This window comes from Acomys minous (genome assembly GCF_964271855.1).
Source record: "Acomys minous genome assembly, chromosome: 15".
Taxonomy (NCBI): Eukaryota; Metazoa; Chordata; class Mammalia; order Rodentia; family Muridae; genus Acomys; species Acomys minous.
Window position 1 is genome coordinate 93288231 of NC_140497.1, and position 25179 is coordinate 93313409.

At 47.0% G+C, this 25179-nt stretch overlaps 1 protein-coding gene across 10 annotated transcripts in view; it reads left to right on the forward strand.

Moving 5' to 3' along the window:
- PTPN13 (protein tyrosine phosphatase non-receptor type 13) overlaps positions 1-25179 on the forward strand; it is a 163049-nt gene that overhangs the window by 122782 nt on the left and 15088 nt on the right. For 5 of the 10 annotated variants that reach the window (XM_084758209.1, XM_084758211.1, XM_084758214.1 and 2 more), the window contains 17 exons: positions 80-169; positions 1923-2030; positions 2174-2305; positions 5152-5609; positions 6571-6717; positions 8518-8611; positions 9914-9999; positions 10702-10861; positions 12442-12656; positions 12762-12866; positions 14352-14704; positions 15142-15319; positions 16849-17007; positions 18448-18619; positions 18693-18903; positions 20308-20378; positions 22965-23026. In XM_084758209.1, coding sequence (XP_084614335.1) covers positions 80-169; positions 1923-2030; positions 2174-2305; positions 5152-5609; positions 6571-6717; positions 8518-8611; positions 9914-9999; positions 10702-10861; positions 12442-12656; positions 12762-12866; positions 14352-14704; positions 15142-15319; positions 16849-17007; positions 18448-18619; positions 18693-18903; positions 20308-20378; positions 22965-23026 — 2801 coding nt within the window. The remainder of the gene's footprint in view (positions 1-79; positions 170-1922; positions 2031-2173; positions 2306-5151; positions 5610-6570; positions 6718-8517; positions 8612-9913; positions 10000-10701; positions 10862-12441; positions 12657-12761; positions 12867-14351; positions 14705-15141; positions 15320-16848; positions 17008-18447; positions 18620-18692; positions 18904-20307; positions 20379-22964; positions 23027-25179) is intronic. The other 5 variants (XM_084758212.1, XM_084758213.1, XM_084758215.1 and 2 more) reach the window with 2 other exon arrangements.

Below are 25179 nucleotides of genomic sequence, written 5' to 3' on the forward strand. Positions count from 1 at the left end.
TTTAAATTAGAACGCACTGATAACCTAAAATCTAAGCTTACTGTGCTTATTTTCTCTTTAAATTGCAAACTCTTAATAGATACACTACACAAAAGATGGAGCGTTGTGTCTTCACCCGAGAGAGAGATCACACTGGTGAACCTGAGGAAAGATCCAAAGCATGGCTTAGGTGAGTCACCATGAGACGCCACAGGTGAGGGGGAAGCACAGCCTGGCACCACAGGTGAGAGGGAAGCACAGCCTGGCACCACAGGTGAGGGGGAAACACAGCCTGGCACCACAGGTGAGGGGAGCACAGCCTGGCACCACAGGTGAGGGGGGAAACACAGCCTGGCACCACAGGTGAGGGGAGCACAGCCTGGCACCACAGGTGAGGGAAGCACAGCCTGGCACCACAGGTGAGGGGAAACACAGCCTGGCACCACAGGTGAGGGGAGCACAGCCTGGCACCACAGGTGAGGGGGGAAACACAGCCTGGCACCACAGGTGAGGGAAGCACAGCCTGGCACCACAGGTGAGGGGGAGCACAGCCTGGCACCACAGGTGAGGGGAGCACAGCCTGGCACCACAGGTGAGGGTGAAGCACAGCCTGGCACCACAGGTGAGGGGAGCACAGCCTGGCACCACAGGTGAGGGGGAAGCACAGCCTGGCACCACAGGTGAGGGGGAAGCCCAGCCTGGCACCACAGGTGAGGGGGAAGCCCAGCCTGGCACCACAGGTGAGGGGAGCACAGCCTGGCACCACAGGTGAGGGGGAGACACAGCCTGGCACCACAGGTGAGGGGGAAGCACAGCCTGGCACCACAGGTGAGGGGAGCACAGCCTGGCACCACAGGTGAGGGGGAAGCACAGCCTGGCACCACAGGTGAGGGGGAAGCACAGCCTGGCACCACAGGTGAGGGGGAAGCACAGCCTGGCACCACAAGTGAGGGGGAAGCACAGCCTGGCACCACAGGTGAGGGCAGCACAGCCTGGCACCACAGGTGAGGGGGAAGCACAGCCTGGCACCACAGGTGAGGGGGAAGCACAGCCTGGCACCACAGGTGAGGGGGAAGCACAGCCTGGCACCACAAGTGAGGGGGAAGCACAGCCTGGCACCACAGGTGAGGGGAGCACAGCCTGGCACCACAGGTGAGGGGGAAGCACAGCCTGGCACCACAGGTGAGGGGGAAGCACAGCCTGGCACCACAGGTGAGGGGGAAGCACAGCCTGGCACCACAGGTGAGGGGGAAGCACAGCCTGGCACCACAAGTGAGGGGGAAGCACAGCCTGGCACCACAGGTGAGGGCAGCACAGCCTGGCACTACAGGTGAGGGGAGCACAGCCTGGCACCACAGGTGAGGGGGAAGCACAGCCTGGCACTACAGGTGAGGGGAGCACAGCCTGGCACCACAGGTGAGGGGGAAGCACAGCCTGGCACTACAGGTGAGGGGGAAGCACAGCCTGGCACCACAAGTGAGGGGGAAGCACAGCCTGGCACCACAGGTGAGGGCAGCACAGCCTGGCACCACAGGTGAGGGGAGCACAGCCTGGCACTACAGGTGAGGGGAGCACAGCCTGGCACCACAGGTGAGGGGAGCACAGCCTGGCACCGGAGCCACCGGCCACCCCCCCCTTCTTGTTTTTATTTACTTATCATACAAACAGGTGGGTTTCACTGTGACATTTTCAAGGGTATGTGCCATTGTGATTGTTACCTCTGGCCCCTTGTCCTGCCCTTCCCCTCTCCCTTTCTCCTGGGCACCAGGGCTAACCAAGATGCTGGCCAGCCTGGTCATCAGTGCCGGAGACAATGTGCAGGTGGCCCCGTCTCACGTGCTGTCATTGCACTGAGTATCTACATCTGTTTCAAGCAGATAGATCATGAGGCGCTTTTTAAAAAGTGAGCATCATAAAATTCTTTTTAATGTTCTATTTTACAGGGTTTCAAATTATTGGTGGGGAAAAGATGGGAAGACTGGATCTAGGTGTGTTTATCAGTTCAGTCACCCCCGGAGGACCAGCTGATGTGGATGGATGCCTGAAGCCTGGTACTTCTCGTTTTAATAATGTCCTACGTAGTTTCTAAGACATGAGTTGAAGCAAAGCAAAAATAGTGAGAAAGGGTAGAGTTTCTAAGGTTTGGTGAGACTTGCGCTTTGTTGTTGAACATTCTGGATGGTGTGTTTCCCAGGAGACCGTTTGATATCTGTGAACAGTGTGAGTCTGGAAGGCGTCAGTCACCATGCTGCAGTTGACATTCTGCAGAATGCACCTGAAGATGTGACACTTGTCATCTCCCAGCCAAAGGAAAAGCTATGCAAAGGTAATGCATCTCAGGGCCTTGGCCCCATGCTTTGTCACGTGCCCGCCTAATTGTTGTAATCTGTGCGTCAGTATAACCTGTTCTATATGGCTCATCTTCAGTAAGATGAACAAAGCATCTCAGTTATTCTCTTTTGCTTTATAAAGGGAGGAAATACGCAAATTCAGAGTAAATTCAATCCCCTGCTTCCTCCTCTAAAGGGTTTGAATTATCTTTTAATAGATGTTCTGTAGGAAAACATATCCGCTTGTTCAGATGTTTGCTGAGTGTGTAGGATGTACAAGACACAAAACCCGTGCGTGCCTTCATGGCAAGTAAGCTTTTATTAGAGGAAGCGACACCCAACTAGACAATTCTGTGAGGAGTCAGGTGATAAAACAGCATGTGATAGAAGAATGCTCCTTTATGTCGTGACTGAAGAAGGCTGTTTTGTTTTCCCTAATTGAAGTGTGATAATGTAAATGTTTTTCTTCAGAAAGTTAGATTCATTTTGTCACGCTGTGTGTTTATCCCATTAGTTGAGACAAAACTCAGACAAGCTAGAAGTTTTACCAGGGTGTCCTCCAGGCTTTCCTCCTCAATTATGTCACTAAAGAGGGAGATGTTCCTCCTGGTCCATCTGCAGCTGCTGGAGCAGAAGATGACAATACCCGCGCCCAGCTATCCTCCTGCATTGGCCCCTCGAGCCCCGGCATTCTAGGTGTGCACCACCGTGCTGGCCATGGGACAGGTGATTCAGAGAACAGGTTTCTCTCCCACAGCTCTAGAGACTGGGAACTGACAGTCAAGGGACCTCATCTGGTGGGGAGCTTCTTGCGATGTCATCGCACGGCAGAGCTCAGGCACAAGAGATGCTGGAGTCTCCGCGTGAAGCCATGCAGTATCCCATTTGCGACACCTCTGTCATGGGCTGCGTGCCCCTCTTCACAGGCATTTCAAGGACGCATTCCTATTTATAGCCCTGCCCCCACCCCACCTCCCTGCCAGTTTCTTTTAAGTGACGTATTAAAATGAACTTGGTGCTTTATGTAAAGCACCAAAATAGGTACTATTTAGGTTCCATCTCCTAAGGAAACTGTCTGGTACATATGTTGTCTTCTGTGTTGTTGGTATTTGTGTGGTTTATATATTACAGTAATGTAGAAAACACCACCCACATGCGTTTTACACAGCTGTATGCTAGTCTGTCATTCTGGTTTGTGTGTATTCATACGTGCATTCAGGTTGCCTTGCAGAAAGTTCATAAGCTTTGAACTTCGTGATTGTAGTTATCTTCTTAACATGGCATGATATCTTTTCTTATGAGAAACATAATAGCTTAATTTTCTGGGCATGGTACTGTATGCCTTTAATCCAAACACTCATGGTACTGTAATCCAAACACTCAGTAGGCAGAAGCGAGCAGATCTGCGAATTTGGGGCCAGCCTGGCCAACATAGCAAGGTCCAGGCCCGCTAGACACTAATATGTATCTGGTTAACTTGCTTATAATAGGATCAGAAATATAAATGTTTCTAGAAGTTAGAAATAAAACTAAAAACAGGAATATGTGCATTCAAGTTCTGACTTAGGCTACCAATGGCCTTGCAGAAAGTTTTGTCAGTTTGTGGCCTAACTAAGTAGACAGGACAGCCCTCTTCATACTTTAGTGACACTAGAAATACCACATTCTCCTAGGCAGACGCAGTGGTGCACACCTTTAATCCCAGCACTCAGGAGCAAAGGCAGTTGGATCTCTGTGAGTTTGAGGCCAGCCTGGCCTACGGAGTGAGTCCAGTAGAGCCAAGGCTACACAGAGAAACCCTGTCTTGGAAAAAAAAAAAATACCCCTTTCTTTTTCTTTCTCAGCCAAATAGGGACAAAGAAGAACCTTAATGTTAAACTGCCTATCCTTGAGAAAAGCAAACATTTCTCTTCATATACTTACTCATTTGTATTTTTCTTTAGATTCCTATTCATGTGTTATACCTTTGTTCCTTAGGAGTTTGTAATGTGTGTGTGTGTGTATATATATATATATATGCTGTGATTTTATTGTTGAAAAATATTCTTGCTCTCGAATTGCTCATGTGATTCACTTTTACCCTTGGTGTCACTTACTATTTAAAAACTGTAATACTTTTATAAATTCACATCTCTGAGTCTCATAAGTGACTTTGGTAAGGAGTGTGTGTAAAAGTTTAGAGATGGTCCTTCCACCATGTTACTGGGAGCCGAAACACACAGGCTGGCCGGGCTGTGGCTCCGAGGGAGAGAGATGATTTGCATTTACAAGTCCCCGGGTTTAACTCCCAATACCCTCAAAACAAATGAGATGAAATGAAAAGACACTCGCCAAAAGCCATTCTGCCAGGATAACATGAAGCAAGCGCACAGAAATACGACCGAAGGCTGTGATGCAGCTCAGTGGTAGCGCGGTCGCTTAGCCTGTGTGAGACCATCGCTCCAGCGCGGCCGTCAGTCATCTTAAGGAAAAGACTAAGACTTTTAGAGACTCAAAGAGAGTATAGGTAATCTCTGACACTGGGAAAAACATTAGGAAAGGGAGCGGAGATGGAGCTCTGGAGCTCAGACCAAGGGCTCCTCAAGTTTCACCAGAGCAGTCTGAGGAGATGGAACAAAAGACCTCTAGGAGCCCCCAGCCTGCACTGCACGTTGAGAATGTGATTACTCTATAAAGTCCTCCCACGTCTCTTCAGAAGAGCCTGGGTGTGTATGTGTATTTGTATTTATTTGTGCATGTGTGTGTTGATTTGTGTGCTTATGTGTGTGTGTCTGTGTGAGTGTATATTCACAGGCACGTGTGTCATTGACTTCGTTTCTCATTATTGGTTCTTAACTTTTAGTGCCTTCCACTCCTATGCACTTTGCCAACGGGATGAAAAACTACATGAAGAAGCTGCCCTACGCGCACGACAGTGCTGTGGAGCCTTCAGAGGAGCAGCCCTGGCCACGCGGCACTCTGAGGCACCTCAAAGACAGTCCATGTGGGCTCCCTGGGGGCCTGCGGGAAGGAAGCCTCAGTTCCCAAGATTCCAGGACTGAAAGTGCCAGCTTGTCCCAGAGCCAAGTCAACGGCTTCTTTGCCAACCACTTGGGTGACCGAGGCTGGCAGGAACAACAGCATGGCAGCCCGTCTCCATCTGTAGCGTCCAAGGTCACCGAGAAGACCTTCTCCGATAGTAACCAAAGCAAAGCTAAGTGGCCAGGCATCTCTGATGTAGCCGAGCACTCTGACCGAGCTGATTCCGACACAGATGACGCCGTTTATGCCAGCGGTCAGGACCATCAAACACCAAAAAAGGCATGGTTTAATTTTAATGCTTTGTGGGCATTAAACAGAACAGAAAACTGGCAAATCTGTTAGAGTGATATGGCCTACTAAGATGCTTGGATGATTCCAGAAAGGAAGAGCAGTTCAGATCTCACACCCCTAACCGCTGCTGCACTTGGCGCTTCTAATACTAACCCTGAAGTGGCTACACTCCTACAAGTTGGTCACCGCTCACGTGTTTTACACGTGTCAGTAAGAGATCTGCGAGATCTGGAAAACTGCTCCTGAGCTGGGTGTGCTGTAGAGAACCTATGTTCTTCTCAAGTTCTAAGTGGGATGCTCACATCCCTAAGTTTCAAAGGGGAAGCTCAGGTCTGTTCACAGGAAGTGCAGTGTTCCTCACTGGAGTGTCCCACCCTCTGGAGTAGGGTGTGGCCGCCGCCCCTGTGTGTGGGCTGCATCTGTGAGTGTAGAGGAGTTAGCCTGAGGCCATTAGCTTAGACACTGGCTTAGTCCACTTCTTTGGTATGTATTGACTTGAAGAAGGTGGCACTCTTCAAACTCAGGGGCTGAGGAAGCTTGGGCGAAGGCTCCTCCAAAGCGAGGTTCGTTCTACGTTTCCTCTGCCTCACCCCGTGCTTCACCTTCTGGGTGTCAGTTTCCTAGAGTGCCCTGAACTGATGATAGTCTCCTGACTTCGGTGGCTCTGAGACATTCTATCCTTTAATACCTTGCTTTAAAAAAATCTTTTAGCTGGGCAGTGGTGGTGCACACCTTTAATCCCAGAGCTCGAGAGGCAGAGGCAGACAGATCTCTGTGAGTTCAAGGCCAGCCTGGTCTACAGAGCGAGTCCAGGACAGTCAAGGCTACACAGAGAAAACCCTGTCTCAAAAAAAAAATTATTTTTCCCAAAAAATATTTGTTTCTCCTAACAATTCGTTTTAGCTCTAACTAGAAATCCTCTTTTGTTTGTGTGTTTTTCTTCGTTAAGGAACCCTCCTCCTCAGTGAATACATCCAACAAAATGAACTGTAAAACTTTTTCTGCATCACCTCCTAAGCCTGGAGAAGTCTTTGAGGTTGAACTGGCTAAAAATGATAACAGCCTGGGAATAAGTGTCACGGTACTGTTTGACAAGGTTTTCACATTTTCTCTTCTTCACGTGCAGCAGATTCTTGTAGCCCAGCTCGTTAGCTGAATTATTTTCGCCTCAGATGGGACACTTGCCAGAAGTATTCAAAACCTTTTGAAATTTGTACTCTACTCTTTTTTTCTTGTGGTTTAAAAAAAAAAATTGGCAACTACCTCCTCTCCACACATTTCATAGTTGCTTGATTTAAGTATAACGTGTGAAGAACATGAGGTGGATGGGTATTTTCATGTACATCTGGCAGTTTCTGCATGTGTGAAATCACGAGATGCTGTCTCTTTTATCTATCCTGTGAATAACCAAAGACCATGGATATTTAGGTGCTAATTCTCTCCACAATACATATTACTTTGTAACATGTTTAAAACCTTAAAAGTAGAGGTTCCAAAATTATTTGTTTATTCTTATGTGTGTGTGTGTGTGTGTGTGTGTGTGTGTGTGTGTGTATCTTTCAGATAATGAAGATATGTACATAAACTAGTTGATAAAATTATTTTAGAATTCTGTAATCCATTACTCCTGAATTACAGCTTTACTGTTTGCCACATTCTGCACATTACTTATCGTTACATGAAGCAGTTAAGAGCCTAGCTGAGTAAGTACTGTAGCGTGCCGAGGTCAGAAACCTAATTTCCTACACATTTAGAACATAGCTCGTCCCTCTGGCCCCTTTCTCTATAACTTGCATAACTGTTTAATGCTGAAAGAACAATACATTTTCATAAGACGTAGAAAACAGATTGATTATACATGTAGCATTTTTTAAAAGCTCCCTGGGCATGGAGATGAGTCAGTGGGTTCAGTCACCAACATCCACATTAAAAAAGCAGAAACAGCCAGGTGTTGTGGTGCACGCCTTTAATCCCAGCACTTGGGAAGCAGAGTCAGGTGGATCGCTGTGCGTTCAAGGCCAGCCTGGTCTAGAAAGGGAGGCCAGGACAGCCAGGGCTACATGGAGAGACCCTGTCTTGAAAAAACAAAACAAAACAAAACAAAAAAGCAGAAACAGGACACACAGTGCACACTTCCCCCAGCACTGGGCCAGGAAGACTCCAAGGCATGGGGATCATCCGATCCAGCCTAGACAGTGGGTTCCATGCTCAGAGAGAGACCCTGCCTCAAAAATGACAGAAGCAATTAAAAAAGACGCCCAACACCGACCTCTGTGTTAACATGCACACACACACATGAACGTGCACTGTACACACATGGGTGCATGTATGCACAGAACCTTTTCTACCAAAGTCTTGTTTGTTTGGGGTTTTGTTTTCTTTTGTTGTGTTTTCTGAGACAGAGTCCATCCACGTAGCGCCGCCTGCCCTGAAACTCACAGAGATCTGCCTGCCTGTTACCCAAAATGCGGGGATTAAAGGTGTGCTCCACCACTGTGGCCCCCTTTAAAGATAAAAGAAGAGCCGCTTTTCCAGAGATTCGCTCTCGGATTTCGCAGATGCAGTCTGCTGTATATGTACTGGGTGTTTCTTGATAGTTGTGTCCTTACAGTGATCTTGCAGGCATGGGCTGTGCTTTCTGCTTGCTCACAGTGCGTGAGATAGCAGGGGGGACAGTTCCCCACCTCGTCAGATGCAGGAGAGAGACAGATGGGAGAGAGGAGGAGGAAGGGAAGAGAGGAACAAAGGAAGAACCGACTGCTGTTTGGGGAGTGTAGCTAACAGTGCTGCTGGGCATCGGAGCCTGCTGACGTGGAGTCACCACTTCCTGGTGCTCAGCTTTGAAAGCATGCAATGACCTCGCGCCAACTTGAGCTGCCTTGTCTTCTCTGTCTAGGGAGGTGTGAATACCAGCGTGCGACATGGTGGTATTTATGTGAAAGCCATTATTCCCAAAGGAGCAGCAGAGTCAGATGGCAGAATCCACAAAGGTACGATGTCTACGTGGACTCATTAATCACATGCACAAATATCACAGAAAATATGACACTGACACCAGGTGGCGGTGAGGCTTTTAATCCCAGCACTTGGGAGGCAGAAGCAGGCAGATCTCTGGAGTTTTGAGGCCTCTACAAGGTGAGTTCCAGGTTATCCAGGGTTGCATAGAGAGACCCTGTCTCAGCCGGGCGTTGGTGGCACATGCTTTTAATCGCAGTACTTGGGAGGCAGAGACAGGTGGGTTGCTGTGAGTTCGCGGACAGCCTGCTCTACAAAGCGAGTCCAGGACAGCCAAGTCTACACAGAGAGACCATGTCTCAAAAATCTAAGATGACAAAGGAAGTCATTACAGAGTTTTAAATTCACCTAAGAACATGCTCAGCTTTAAAACTACATTTAAAAATCTATGAGCTAAAAGCTGGGTATGGTGGCACAAGCCTTTAATCCCAGCACTCAGGAGGCAGAGGCAGGGGGAATCTCTGAATTCGAGGCCAGCCTGGTCTACAAAGAGAGTTCCAGGACAGTCAGGGCTACACAGAGAAACCCTGTCTAAAAGAACAAAACGAAACAAAAAAATCTATGGGTTGGGAAGTTGAGTTGCCCAGTGGCCAAGAGCACTTAATTGCTCTTGCCAAGGACCCGGGGTTTGATTCTCAGGAACCCCTTGCAGCCTCACCACTTCCTCAGGTAGCAGGCAGCGTGTGGTACACAAACATAGTGCAGTCAAAACACTCATATGAGTAAATAAATCTAAATATATATATATATATATATATTTTTTTTTTAAAGTACCCAATGCCGTAGCCAAACCTCATCTTCCCCCTTAGCCCTTAGCAGAGAATGACCGGGGGTCTCTGTGGCTTCTCACTATGCTCAGCAGCATTGTGTGGGCAGAGGGGTGACAGGAAAAGTGGGGAGGTCACTCACACTATATCTGTAGGAGCTCACTAGAAACGTTTTCATAGCGTGCATTTCTAGTTCATCTCCTCTTTCCTCGTGCTCTAAGTGTGTTGCTGTGAACCCATGTCACTTAGCCAGGGGGGAAGCTGAGGCAGGGGGTCACACATTGCGGCTGGCCTGGACAGGGCAGGGGCTCACTGTTTCATCCACTGGGGTTAATGGTGTTTCTTTACCAATTTCTTCTGGATTACCAGAAATACTTGCCCAATATTCAGTTTTCTCCAAAATCTGTCTGACCCTCTCCCCAGATTAGCATGAAATAAGCCACTGAGTATTAAAAACCCTGTAGAATGATTATTTTATGGCTCACTTGAAAGCTGCTTCCTAACTTGCAGGTGATCGCGTGCTGGCTGTTAATGGAGTCAGCCTGGACGGAGCTACCCACAAGCATGCTGTGGAAGTACTAAGGAACACAGGGCAGGTAAGGGGCCGCTGTGCCAAGCTGCGTGCTACCTTAGAGGGGAGGAGAGGATTCCAGTCCGGTGACCCTGTCAGTCAGGAAGCCGCGCCACCGCCTTGGTGCAGCCGTGCAGCACTCGGTGTTGCCGCTGCTGTTTTCCTTCCAGTCGGGAAGCAGGCGTTCTGAGGAGATTCTCCATCACGAGGCTGACCCTCTCTGCCGGGTTTAGCCCTGCTTAGCAAGCGGGCCTGATGGGAAGTGCTGGAGATGGGACTGCTAAATGTTTTCATAAACATCCACAAATTTCTCGTGACTTTTCGCTCCTAGTGTTCTTCAACCCGAAAGCTAGATCCAGTGGGTTCAAATACCTTTTCGGTCAGGAGTTGACCAAATTATTTACATTTGTTATTTTATTCAATGTTTTATAACATTGGTTATTTTACTCTCTGGTGACTTTCTCCCAAAACCCAAATAATCTATAACACACACACACACACACACACCATACATATGTATTTGACATGCTTTATAATCACTTTTTCTCTTATTATCATACAGAAAATAATGCAAATTTTTATTTTGAGACTTCAGTTCCTTTCTCCTGTTCCTTTGTTGTTTTTCTCTTTCTATGTTTTGGTGGACCAGTTAGCTCTTTATTATACCTCCAACTATACAAGGTTTCTCGGTCTTCTCACCTAATGACGCGCGGTTCCATCTTCTTAGGTGGTTCATCTCTTGTTAGAAAAGGGGCAGTCACCAACACCCAGAGAGCACGATCCTGCAGGCGCACAGTGCACCGCTGCAGACCAGGACACCCAAGGCCAGGCCTCAGAAAAGATGAAGAAAAGGGCTCACGACAAAGACTACAGCTTTGTCACCGAAGGTCAGGCCTTGGCGGGTCAGGGCATGCCACACGACGGTCTGTACACTCGACTATCTCTGTTCTTGTCAGTTGCAGAACTCAGGCAGCACCAGCCTGACCAGCACGCGCTCGAGATGCGGGGCAGTGGAGTCATGTCTGAGCGTGGCCGTTTAATAATACCTTATTCTGAAATGTTCACTTAGTTTGTCGAGACATGATTCATGTCCCGTTAATAGAAGCGTAGACCTCTCACCTCAAATGGCAGAGTGTACAATAGCTACAGTATACAGTTGTTAAGTTGTGAATGAAATTTGGTAAGGAGAAATTAATGGAATGGCTTTAAACACTCTTGTATCTTAAATTTTGTTTTATTTTGGGTTTTGGTTCTGATAGGACCTTGTTTAGCCTCAGTTTCCCAAGTGCTGGAATTACAGGCATATGCAATAATGCCTACCTGTGGGTTTTTTATATTTCTATTTAGGGTTACCCTGGACAAGAATCGATTTCATATTTCCCAAATGCTGGGCTTCTTAAATATGTTATAGCCTATATAGACATAATAATAGTTGGTAATAAGCCAAGATGCAGAGGCTGATGTCCTGTGCATTCTCATGAGGCTAGTTTGGTGCTAATCCTGGTGTGTGGTGCTAATCCTGGTGTGCCCTCGGCTCTGAGACCCTTTAAGCGGTTCACACGCTCTTGCTTTGGAGCTGCTAATACAGTTAATGTTTTCTCTTTACTTTAGATTTCTATATATTTCACAAATCTTAGTAACCCTGAATCAGTCCAAAATATAGACCAGCCAATATTTGTATTTTGACCTGAACTTAAAGGCAGTGTACCTGCTCCATCACATCCCTCTCCTTTTTTCAAATGCATACATTTTCTTTCTGGTTTTAATTCTATTTTACCTGTGAGAATTTTGTTGGAATGTCGTTGTAACTTAACCTGGATTAAATTAGGCCTCACCAAAACATTGCAGTGTGAACTTAGGTTCCCTCACCCCACACTAGCCTTTGTTATGTTAGTCTTAACGCCTCAGGAAAATCATACAACCTGGATTTTCCTGTAACCCTCCCGTCCCTGTTTTAACTTGCTCTTAGTCCACGCCTCTGGAAGCAGATGGCAGTGACACACAGCTCCCCTTTGAGAACCTGGCTTATAAGCGCTTCCCACACCAGCAGCTGGCTTCTGAGAGTTAACTCAAGTTTCAGTAACGGAGTCGATCAGGTGTCTGCAAAGCAAGTGTGAAGTTCTGGGTTTGGGTGCCGGGCACCCATGTAGAACTGGACATGGCGGACACATCAGTAACCTTAACAGGTGGCTGGTGACAAATCAGTGAGCTCAGGGACGGTGAAAGACCCTATCTCAAAAATTACAAAGGACAACAGTGGAGGACGACAGAGGAAGGCACACGCACACGCATCACACACAGATTGACAAGTCAGAAAGGGTTCCTTAATAGTAGGAAGAGAGGGTGTAATAGTGCAGTACACGCTGAAATGTCTAAGGGTGTGTGTGTGTGTTTGTGTGTGTGTGTGTGTGTGTGTGTTCACGAGTACACAGCTTCATAATAACTTTTTAATTTTTTTTTTCTCTAGATAATACATTTGAGGTCAAACTGTTTAAAAACAGCTCTGGCCTAGGATTCAGCTTTTCTAGAGAAGATAATCTTATTCCGGAACAGATAAATGCCAGCATAGTAAGGGTTAAAAAGCTCTTCCCTGGACAGCCAGCCGCAGAAAGTGGGAAAATTGATGTTGGAGATGTCATATTGAAGGTTAACGGAGCCTCGCTGAAGGGGCTGTCTCAGCAGGTGAGGCGGGCGGGGCCAGCGTTTCTGTGACTTGAGGGTGTGCTAGTGGGGACGCTGGCTCTTTACTTCTTTCTGGCTTACCTCCTCTTCCTCATGTGCCTCCAGGAAGTCATCTCTGCTCTCAGGGGGACAGCGCCGGAAGTGTCCTTCCTCCTCTGCAGACCCCCACCTGGTGTGCTGCCGGAAGTCAATGCCAGTGCCACGGTTTTGGTAAGGCATTTCCATCCGGTAGTGGTCTGCTTGTTGGGCTGCAGTTGTTACCTCAAGGATTGGTACACTGGGCTCACACCTGGAAGGTTCGAGCTTGTATTCTAATAGTGTTTGCAGGAAAATCTGCCTTTGGCCTTTTGGCTTCAGAGTTCACTCGCTGGAGTCAGGAGCTTTCACCTGGGTACTGGGGGCGAAGGTGTGTGTGAACAGGACATACCCACAAAGTGGTGTTTGTGAAGCTTCCATTACATGTAGCTTTGAAGAAATCCTGGGGCCCGAAGGAGCACAGACGGCTCTTGCAAAGGCCACTAAAACTGTTTGCAGTTCCAGCTCGTGGGACCCTGGTGCCTCTTTCTGTCCCCGCCTGACACTTGTGTGCACGCACTCACACACAGACTACATTGATCAGAGGTATCGGAAAGAACAGGTTGAACACAACACTCCTAAAGAGCGCTTTGATTGCTCCAATACTTCCAGAAAGCGATTTGGAAATATTTGCAAAGCCTTCTAAAACATCCTGTGCATGACAGTGCAGAGAGCCACAGAGAAGGCAGGCTGTGCAGGCGAAGTGCACCCTGAGTTCTGTTAGCGTAAACGACTGTAGATTCAGAGGAGGCGGCTGAAGTAAAGGCAGCCCTCTGTAGAACTCCGATCATAGGTGTTTCCAAAGAGCATTTCAATACTTAGAAAAACACTGGGAAGATGCTCAGAAATTAGAACACTCACTCGGCATGCATGTATTCATAAAATAAGAAGTAAATCTTAAAAATAGACCTTAACTGTTAACAAAAAATCAAAACATTCGTGATAGAATCCTAAATTTTGGAAATAGAACACAAAGTTATATAACTCTAATTCTGACTTAAATCATAAGTCAGAGTTGGCAAGATGGTTCAGTGAGTGAAGGTGCTTGCTGTAAGACGCCTAGCATCCGGTGGATCCTAGGGGGTCATGTAAACGTGAAAGGAGAGGACTGACTTACTGAATTCTCCTCTCGCCCGCAGGCACGCGCACACGCACAAACACTCACACACGCACACACACATATCTGCACGCACACACACACACACACACACACACACACACACACACACACACACACACAGCAACAACTAAAATAAAAGTATTAAGTCAGGCTGCCACAATGGCTCATCGCGTAAGGGCGGTTGCTGCCAAGCCTGAGGACCTGGGTTCAATCCCTGGGACTTCCTTGAGTGGAAGACAGAATTAACCCCAAGTTGTTCTCTGGCCTTGACACTTGCACTTGCACTGTGGCATTTGTACACTGACACAATTATACACACATGCAAAAATTAGTGTAATAAATAAAATGTAAGCCATACAATGTTAGCAATTGTCATTTTGTAATTTTCTTTAAAGAGCATAAATTATGTTTATTGTCAGACTGTTTATATTTTTGCATAAAGACTCAGCAGGCTCGTGATCAGTTGGCTGTCCTGACGCTCTTCCACATGCTCCTTTCAGACCCCACTGCACTCTCCAGCACAAGCTTTTCTGAATAGTGGTAAAGAGCCTCCTCAGCCAGCATCCTTCTCAGCGGAGCCGGGTACCAGCTCAGACGAGAACGAGGTGTCTGGCAAAAACGAGAAGCAGGACAAGTCTCCGTCCAGGAGAGGGAGTTACAGTGACAGCAGCGCGAGTGGGGGCGACGACCCTGTGAGAGCTCCAGCCGAGGTGCCAGATGTGACCAAGACCCTGAGCAACGTGGCGTTGCAGGCGTATAACCAACACGAGACACCTAGAAGCCAGGAAGGATCCACATGCACCATGTTTTACCTACCCCAGAAAATACCCAGCAAATTGGAATCAGAGGGCAGGTATGGCCGGCCTTACGTGGTGTCCAGAGCAGCGGGGTGAGCAGTATGGATTGCAGCGTCCCGTGGGCTGCTCATAATCTCACCTAACTCCCGCTCCAGAGGGTTGGGCACCCGCATGAATGTGCACATACATACACATAATAGGAAACATTTTTTAAAGAATGGGATGCCTGTGGATTCAGAACAGTTAGCAAACAATAGCATATTAGAGGTTTTGCAGCTAGACAACCTTGTAAGACCCTCTCTTAAATTGTGTATGTATATATATATATATATATAATTACATATTTTTAAGAGATCCAGGATAAAAGCAGATAAAGCCAGTGAGGCTCTCACTCCAACCCAGACAGAGACATGTTTGCCTTTTTCTGCCATGGACCAGACTGGATGTTGACACTGACAGGTAAGCACACACGCTGCTGCTTCTTGTCCTGCAGCCATCTTCCTCCTCCACTGGCCCTGAGTCCTGGACAGGTCTGCCAGTCCCAGTCAGAGTGTGCGCCCGCTGGCTCCATTGGTAAATACCATGCTCGCCTTGCTTCTGAACTGATCAAGCAAGAAAACTTGGCAGCTCAGAAAAATGATTTGAGAAACCACCTTGACGACTCCGAGCTGGTGAGCTACTTTCTCTGTATTATAAACAATAAAACGGTGTTCAATTTTCTTGATGAAATTATAGACACATGGCATTTTCTGTTAGTTGGAGAAGAAGCTGTGTTGTAGAGAAGCTTATACCACATTTACTAAATGAATAATCTCCCTCTCTGATGTTTCCCTAGTGAGAAACGAGGGGAAGATGAAAAGTCTTGTTTATCACCCTGACTTTCTCACTCCCTTGCTGCCACTTTGGCAACAACCACAGAGAGATCACCTAATTCTTGTGATCCCTGGTAGCGTTGGCTATCCAGTGAGCTGCCGGCTTCAGAAGACTGGCCGTGATTAAATGAAAAACCATATATAAACTCCTAGCACAGTGTTGAGACACTGCTACAGACAGATGCTTATCATGATTTTATTACTTGAGTCTCTGTGAATTACCTAATGATTTTATGTGTATGTGTGTGTGTGCACACATTTGCATGTGAATGAGTGTTCATGTGGCTGTATGTGTGCACACATTTGCATGTGAATGAGTGTTCATGTGGCTGTATGTGTGTGCACATGCATGTGAATGAGTGTTCATGTGGCTGTATGTGTGTGCACATGCATGTGAATGAGTGCTCATGTGGCTGTATGTGTGTGCACATGCATGTGGAGACCAGAGGTCATCCTCAGGAATTGTTTTTCTAGCCATCCATTTTGTTTTTGTATTACATTAGTTCTTTGAGAATTTCTCTTATTTGTGTGATTGCTTGCTGGCTTGTTTATTTACTCATTTTACATCTTGACTGCAGTTTCCCCTCCCTCCTCTTCTCCCGGTCACTCCCCCTCCTCCCCACCTCCCCTCTTGCCCCTCGGTTCCCCCTCCTCCCCACCTCCCCTCTTGCCCCTCGGTTCCCCCTCCTCCCCACCTCCCCTCTTGCCCCTCGGTTTCCCCCTCCTCCCCACCTCCCCTCTTGCCCCTCGCTTTCCCCTGTTCACTTCTTTTCTCATCAGAAAAGGGCAGGGCTCCCATGGTTATCACGCAGCCATGGACATCAGGTTGTAGCGGGACTAGGCACCTCCTCTTCTAGTAAGACTGATGAAGCAACCCGGCAGGAAGGAAGCGTCTCTGAGGCAGGCAGCAGAGTCCGAGGCAGCCCCTGCTCCCACTCTTTGTTAGGAGTCCCCCACACTACACAACTGTAATGTGCAGAGAACCTAAGTCGGACCATGCGGACTCCCCAGTCCATTAAAGGCTCACAACCAAAATACAAGAGAATTTCATACATGCATAAAACATCACATTCACCCTTATTCTCCCCCCTCGCTCCTCTAAGATCCATCCAGTCCTCATCTCTACCCAAGCTCAAACACCCTCTTTTTTCTAGATAACCCACTTTATACTTCAAACTATGTTACATGTTCCGAAAGAAAGAGACATTGTATCTAGAGTTGAAAAGACTGCAATTGGTTCTCTTCGCTTAACCAAAGGCAACAGTGTTCATGTGTGATTGGCCATAGGACAGAGCAGACAAGCTGACGTCACTCTGCTCTTCCTCTAGGAGGTAGAACTTCTTGTTACCCTGATTAAGTCAGAAAAAGGAAGCCTGGGCTTCACGGTGACCAAAGGCAGTCATAGTATTGGCTGCTATATCCACGATGTCATACAGGATCCAGCCAAAGGTGATGGGAGGCTAAAGCCAGGAGACCGGCTTATAAAGGTGAGACATTTAGGGGCTGGAAGCATGGCTCAGTGGTTTAAAAGCACGGGCTGGAGCTGGAGAGATGGCTCAGAGGTTAAGAGCACTGGCTGCTCTTCCAAAGGTCCTGAGTTCAATTCCCAGCAACCATATGGTGGCTCACAACCATCTATAGTGAGATCTGCTGCCCTTCTCTGGCATGGAGGCACATGTGTGGGCAGAATACTGTATTAATTAATTAATCAATAATTTAAAAAAGAATATAAGCTGCCCTTTCAGAGGACCTAGCTTTTATTCCCAGCACCAACATGTTGGTTTACAATTACCTGTAGCTCCAGTTTTCAGGAACTCAGCACCATCTCCTGACCTCTGCAGGCAGCAGGCATGGCACACAAGTGGTGCACAGACATACATGCAGGCAAAACACCCACATGTGTCAGTAAGATATTATTTAAAGTGAGACATTTAAGGGAAATGGGGACATTAATACAGATGTGACTATCTTAATCAAATTTTTGTTACTGTCGTGAAAATCCTTACACAGGTCAACTTTAAAAAGAAAGGTTTAGTCAGCCCACAGTGGGAGCTTTAATGACATGGCCGCTAAGCCCCAGTGTGAGAGGGGGAAGTCCGCTCCTCCTGCAGGCACACCTCCAGTCTAGCTGGCGTGCTTACTGACTAGACGTGCCCACTTAATGGCCCACTGCCACATGAGTCTTTGGAGAGCAAACGTCAGCCATGGTCAACACTGGGAAGAAAGGAAGCTGAGTTATTTACTATGAGAGTTTCTCTAGTTCCCGTTTTCCATTCCCCAATACTTTACAGTAAAGGCATTAGCAAGGCCGAGTGGCGCCGGCCGGTGACCTCAGCACTTGGTAGGCAGAGGTGGTAGAGTCAGGAGTGCAAGGTCGTTCTTGACCACAACGTGAGGCCCTATCTACAAAGCAGGGTGGGGGGGGGGGGGATAAGGAATATAGCTCAATTGGTGTGTGTGTGTGTGTGTGTGTGTGTGTGTGTGTGTGTGTGTGTGTGTGTGTGTGTGTGTGTGCCATTCATGAAGCCTGGATTCAAGCCCCAGCGCTACACAAACATGTGATGGTGGCACAGCCCTGTAATCCCAACAACTGGGATGTAGAGAGAGGAGGGTCTGCAGATCTTTCTCCCCACAGCCTTTACATACACGCTCTTTGGGAGTTGCTTCAAGTTACTCCTTAGACTGAGAGTCCTCTTCAGGGTCTCTCAAGTCCATGTGACAGAAAGTGTCTTAAATTCTGGAGGGCAGTGAAGTGTGCATGTATTTGTTAGCAACTTTGTGTTGCTCATAAAGTCTTGATCACTGTCCCTATAGTATCTGCAGGGAACGGGATTCTAATATATAAATCTCATACTGGCTGATAGAGGTTATAACCCCGTTCCCTGTTCTGAAAGTCGGCTGTGGCCTGCCCTTCTCCTTTTTTGTAGGTCAATGATACAGATGTTACAAACATGACCCACACAGATGCTGTGAACCTGCTGCGAGCTGCACCCAAGACAGTCAGGCTGGTTATTGGGCGGATTCTAGAGCTGCCCAGGATGCCGGTGTTCCCCCACCTGCTGCCTGACGTTACAGTAACATGCCATGGAGAGGAGTTAGGTAAGAAAAGTGCAAGCCTTGTCCCAGATGGCTTTCTTACGGCTGAGAACTAATGGCTTTCTGTTCTCTGAAGGATTCTCTCTATCTGGGGGTCATGGCAGTCCACACGGAGTGGTGTATATCAGTGACATCAGCCCGAGGTCAGATGCAGCCATGGACGGTAGTCTCCAGGTATTAGACGTCATCCATTATGTGAACGGAGTCAGCACACAAGGAATGACCTTGGAGGAAGCAAACAGAGCGTTGCACCTGTCACTTCCCTCAGTGGTGCTGAAAGCAACAAGGTACCAGGCAGTAGTTTACAGCCTTGGTTGTATGTATGTATGTATGTATGCATGCATGCATGCAGTTCAGGTCATTGCTTACGCTTGCTTTCTCACGGGTGTGACAGAATTACTAATTCACGGCCAGTAAAAGAGTACCATTAGAACAGAGCCCCCCAATGGAGTGTAAGAAACCAAGCAGGTCAGTGCTTCCTCGTGACTCAATTGACAGGCACTTACCACACATCAGTGTCTTCAGTTGCAAGTAACAGAAGTAAAGCTCCATTCTGTTTGGCCGTGAAAGGGACAGTCATCAGGTCTGTCTTGCTGTTCACCGTTCTCTCCGGACAGATGTTGTCTCTCTGGTGGTCAGATGAGTGTTTCAGTCCTGTGTCTCACACCTGCACACTGTACCATCTAGAGCCATCTTCAAGCAGAAATCTCTGCAGCCACCACACACATACTGTGCTTGGGCTAACGACAGGGCCAGTCCCTGACTGCAGCAGAAGATAGAAACAAATTGGGTGGCTTTGGGGCAGTCATGCCTCGTTCCTAGAAGGTAGGGTGGGACTCACAGAGTGAGGCACAGGAGGGCCACGCCCATGGCATTGAATGCTAACAGCAGCTTCCTTCACTTGTAGAGAAAACTCAAGAAAACATGGGTATTGATTTCCTATGGTTTCTCTAACAACTTACTATAAACAATGCAAGAGTGTTCTCTCCCCGCCATTTTGGAGGTCAGAAATATAAACGGAGCTCCCTGGGATGAAGTCAGAGTGTGACTGGATTATAAAATGCCTTCTGTGGGTCACAAGAAGAGTCCAGTGTCCGCACCACTGTCCTTGTCTTCTGGCACACCTCCCCAACCCATGTTCAGAGTCAGCACCTGCCATGCTCCCTGCTTTTGTTGCCAACTTTCTTTCTCTCACTGGCTCTCCTGTCTCGTCTTTGACCTGTTAGGGCCCCAGCAACGGCAACAGAGTCCTAACGATCCAAGTTAAGGTCCCATTTCCCTTGCTCGGTAAGGTGGCGTCCTCACACTTCTCTGGACTCCAGGAGAGTCATAAGCGTCCACACGTCTTTAGGAAATTCACTCACCTCCCACAGCGCCCATGAATCCAGGCTTTCCAGACTGGCAACCAAGCCAGCAATGTAGAAGGGAAGTTGACAGTTGTGTCTATGAATCATTTCTTTCGGGGAGGAAAAAAAACTACTGATACACTTGCTTGTTCTCTTTAGGTTTTGTGCTTTTTCCTAATCTCTTACCCAAATCTGTGTCTAAATGTTGGATCGACAACACAGTTGTTTTCCTCAGTGAATGTTTTGCCTCAGAACTAGGAGCTTCTGAAATGACTAAAATATGTCCAAAGTGTGTCAAAACTGCTTGAAGCCTGTGTAATTGTCCTTTCTTTGTCTGTTCTGCAGAGATGGTTTCCCAGTGGTGCCTACTTCAACGAGATCTGCCATCTCAGCGCCCAAGTTCACCAAAGCCAATGGTACGACACACTTACTTTCACAGGGTTTACAGAAAGGTGGCTTTCTTCCTGGACAGCAAGTGGATATGGTCACTAAGCTGTTTTTCTTAACTTTCTAGAATGTTTTGCAGGATTAAAGTAAAAATAGCCTATTTAAGTGATGACATCTCTAAAACTCAATATATTCAAGAAAAATAGGTGAGCAGAGTAGACCGTGAAATGCACAGCACAGTGGGCCTTAAGGCCTGCCCTCAGAGAGTCCTCTGGTGCTCATAGGCACCTCCATTTCCTGTCAGTACCATCCTACTGGTGTCGACCTATTGAGGTTCTGATGAGGCATGTATACAGTGTAGTAATTAGACATTTATGGGATGTGTCCTCTGTGCCAGGGACTCATTGGGGCATTGTGTTTTATGAATATGCAAAGAAGTATCTCCCTCACGTGGCAGCCGATGACTGAAACAGTACAGAAGCTGTAGTGGTGCTTCTCTGTAATGCTTGTCTGGACACGGCATTCTTAGAAGTGCTTGAGTCCTCATGATAACTGGGTAATAATAAACTTTCCCCTTCTTCGAAGGGGAAACTGAGGCACGGAGACATTATCAACTTTTCCCAAGCCCGCAAAGTTAACAAGAGTAAGTCCAACCTAGGAAATCAGATTCCCACTTATTTATGTAATCATGACCTGCATCTGCAGCTAGTGCTGAGAGAGATGTGAGGTGCAGAGGATGGGGGTGAACTTGTACAGTGCAAGTCTTCTAGGTTTGCAGAGAGCAGCACCTGAGAACTGAGAACAGCTGCTGCTGGAAGCCGTGCCGTTTGTGCTAGTGCTAAGGCTTCTGAAAGCCAGAGGTTTGCTCCCTGCTCTCTGTCCGTTCGCTTGAGAGTAGGCTGGCTCATGAAGCACTGCGGGGAGCACTTCCCGCCTGCTTGTCTTTCCAGGGCCCCACACTCTGGAAAACACCTTGGCATCTGCCTGGTCTCTGTCTTGACTCCCGTGGAGCTAAGTTCTGTGGGGCCAAGAGGATAGAGAGAGTTCAAGAGTGGAGGCGGAAGCGGTAAATAACCTGCCTGAGATGCCTCACGGTGAGCCAGGAAGGCTTTCAGATGGAGTAGCTTAGTACTATTAGGCTTCTAAAATGATTTCTCTTAGAGGTCTAAAATGCTTTATATATTACGTTCAAATAAAATGAAGAGATCCTTGGGGGTCTTTGTAGCTTCAGCCACAAAATTAGAGAATTCCACAGCCTCCATCCTTCCTACCAGAATTACCTGCAGATCATTCTCAGCTAGAAACCCTGAGCTCACGAGCTGCAAAAAGGAAAAAGTCAGTACTGATCTAGAAACACAATAAAGCACCCACCACTTACCCACCACGTGGTGCCTGTGCTAAAGCATTTTGTGAAACCAAGCGAGTCACCTCTCCCATACAGTAGTGGAGTGACTACAGTGCCGCACTGGTGACATGGGACCGCCGCACCCATCCAGGAGGGATAACTTCCTTCAGTGTCTCCCACTTGAATCGCTCAGTCCCACACAGCTTGTTGTGTTGTGTGGGAGTGGGTGCAGGCTCTCCTCTGTGCCCCAGGCTGCCTTCATATTCACGCAGTCCTCATGCCTCAGCCTCCCAAGTGCTGGAATTGCAGGGGTAAGCAGTATATCTATCTCCAAATTGGCTTTTGTTTTGTTTTTTGTTCCTTTGGGGTTTGTTTGTTTGTTTGTTTGTTTGTTTTTCAAGACAGGGTTTCTCTGTGTAGCCTTGGCTGTGCTGGAACTCACTTTATAGACCAGGCTGGCTTTGAACTCCTGAGTGCTGCTATTGAAGGCGTGCACCACACCACCTGGCTCCAAATCAGCTTTTACGTGAACTATTTTTCTATTTTGTATTTTACATTATTTGTGTTTTCATATTTTTATGTGAACTATTTTCCCACCCTTGGTGTGGTGGTGCACACCTAATTCTATCACATGGGAGGTGGAGGCAAGAAGATGAAAAACTTGGGGCGTCCTCATGTGGACCAAGTCGGAGGCCGGCCTGCGCCATGTGGGTTCCTGTCTCAAAAAATAAAAATAATTTCAATGTGGGGTTTTTTGTTTGTTTGTTTCACTTTGCGCTGCTGCTGCTGCTGCTGCAGCTCCTCCTCCTCCTCGTCCTCTTCTTCTTCTTAAGTTAAACCCTTTTCTAATACTTTATTCTGCTTACATGGTTTGCATCATTTGTATTCCTTCCATATACAATTAAAAATAACATCCTTAGAAATACTGGGTTTCTTTATTTTATACGGATCAGAATTCTTTAAATTTTTTGCATTGATCTATTGTGTGTGTGAGAGAGAGAGAGAGAGAGAGAGACAGACAGACAGACAGACAGACAGACAGACAGACAGACAGGCCACAGCACATGAATGAGATGACCCTTCAGAAGTCAGATCTCATCAGCTCAGATGGTACCAGTCTTGGCGGCAAGCACTGACCCTGCTCTTCCATCTTACTGGCCAATCGGAGTTTTCAGTTGAGTTGCATCTTCAGCATTGTGTATCTTGAGCAGTTTCTCTGTCTCTCTTGTAAATTCAGTTGTCTCACGTATCACTCTGCTGTCCCTTTCAGGCCACCCCAGAATGGAGCCTTGTGGACAGCCTGCACTCACGCCTAAGAATTCATTCTCCAAGGCAAGAAAAAATGTTCCGTTCATGTCATACCTACTTTCAATAGCCACTGTGCTTACGTTTGATATCAAATTGATTTCCTACCTAATGTTCTGAAGACACATATGCTGACAGTAGGAATTAATTGCTTTGCTAAGTAAACTTACAGGGCCTCCAGGCCTGCACTGTTTGGAACACTGGCTCTTTTATGGCTCATGACTTGACTTGGTAATGCTAGCATCAAGCTGCTTTCGTGTGCGCAGTTCCTTCAGTTGTGGACTGTAGGACGAGAAGTGTGTAATTAGCAACAGTTGCCCTTCTGGATTGGTGTTAGCCACAAGCAGCCTGAGAAGGCTAAACCCCTGGCACTGGTAAGGAGCAACAGTAACAGCCAAAGAGATAGGGTTGTTTCTTTTAAAGGCTCAGCAGTGTTTTGCCAGATAGTAAAGTGAGATTTTAGACCATTTAGGATTAGCACAGAGACGTGTGGAGTAATTTGGCAAAGCTTCAATTGTTCTGTGTTTCTACTTTGTGCACTTGTGTGTTTGGATAATATTTAATTTTACTGTTTTCTTCCTTCCATGTTACATGATTTTTATGAGAATGCTATAGCTGGATTTGTATTCTGTTGAACTGTTTCATCCTGCACTCGCCCCGTGAAATCTAGGCCAACCCTCACTATTCAGTGTCTGCTCATGTAAAGGCATGTCTTCCCATGTAAAAGGATTTGCTCTTTAGTAATTTGAAAAAAAATCCCACTATCCCAACATGATTCTGGACATAAGTTTTGAAGAAGAAAATTCATATAGTAAACAAAGACCCCATCCTATGCCCCCTGACACCACACCGTGCCATAGCACACATTTCACAGAGAAGTCCCGAGGCGCAGTGCAGCAGGAGTGGTGTTGAGGCAGAGAGGACGGTATCGCCACAGTAGCGTTTGTGCGTGCGCTGTGCTTGCCTTTAGCAGTACTGTAGCAGAGCTTGCCTTGCTGCTGCTGCAGATCTTGTGCCTCACGGAGCCACAGCAGCTGAATTTCACGGGTTTCTCCTGTTACTGGTGCTGGAGGGTGTTTGTTTTCTTTCTGCGTATCAGTGTAGAGTTTATACTGGATTAACATCAAGCCCTAGAAACCAGGACTTTTACTATTCTGGGTGCCAACATTTCTATTGAAATTCAGTTTTCCAGGAAGTCTCCCTCACAGCATTCTGTCCCTGAGCACTAATGCCCAGACCATGAACTTCTCAGGAAAATGGGATTTCACAACCAGTGATGCTGTGAGCTTACACCGCCAGCTGACAGGATGTAACTCAGTCATGTCTTCCTGCTTAGTAAAGAGTTAGAACTTCAGAGCAAACCGCAGCGCACACTTACTGGAATTTAGTCATTCAACTTTACAGTTTATCCTGTCTACCTCCTTTTTTTTTTCTTTTCTCTTTTTTAATTACTTATTTTTCTTTTATTGAACATTGATGGTTTCCATACAATACATTCTGATCATGGTTTCCCCTCCCCCAGCTCTTCTGAGATTACCCCCACGCCCCCCATCAGAATCCAACTCTTTCTGTCACCCACTCCAAAGAGTAATAATCAAGTAAGATAAAACAAAAACAAACAGAAGAAAAAAAGCCAAAGAAGAAGCACAAGATATACATCTTTGCCTACACTAGAATCCTTAAAAGCACAAACTGGAAGCCATAATGTATATGAAAAGGACCTGTAAGATATATAAAATAAGAGGCTGGAGAGATGGCTCAGAGGTTAAGAGCACTGTCTGCTCTTCCAGAGGTCCTGAGTTCGATTCCCAGCAACCACATGGTGGCTCACAACCATCTATAACGTGATCCAATGCCCTCTTCTGGCCTGCAGGTGTACATGCAGATAGAGCACTCATATACACTAAATAAATAAGTAATTTTTAAAAAAGATATATATAATAAAAATTTTAAACTCCTGTCAAAAGCCAGGGCAGTGGCACACACTGTAATCCCAACACTCGGGGAAGCAGAGGCAGGCAAATTGCTGAGTTTGAGGCCAGCTTGATCTACAAAGCAAGCCCAGGACAGCCAAGGCTACACAGAGAGAAACTCTGTCTCTGAAAACCAAAAAAAAAAAACAAAACAAAACAAAACAAAAGTCCCGTCAGAACTTTACAAGACAAAGAATCTCCATCTAC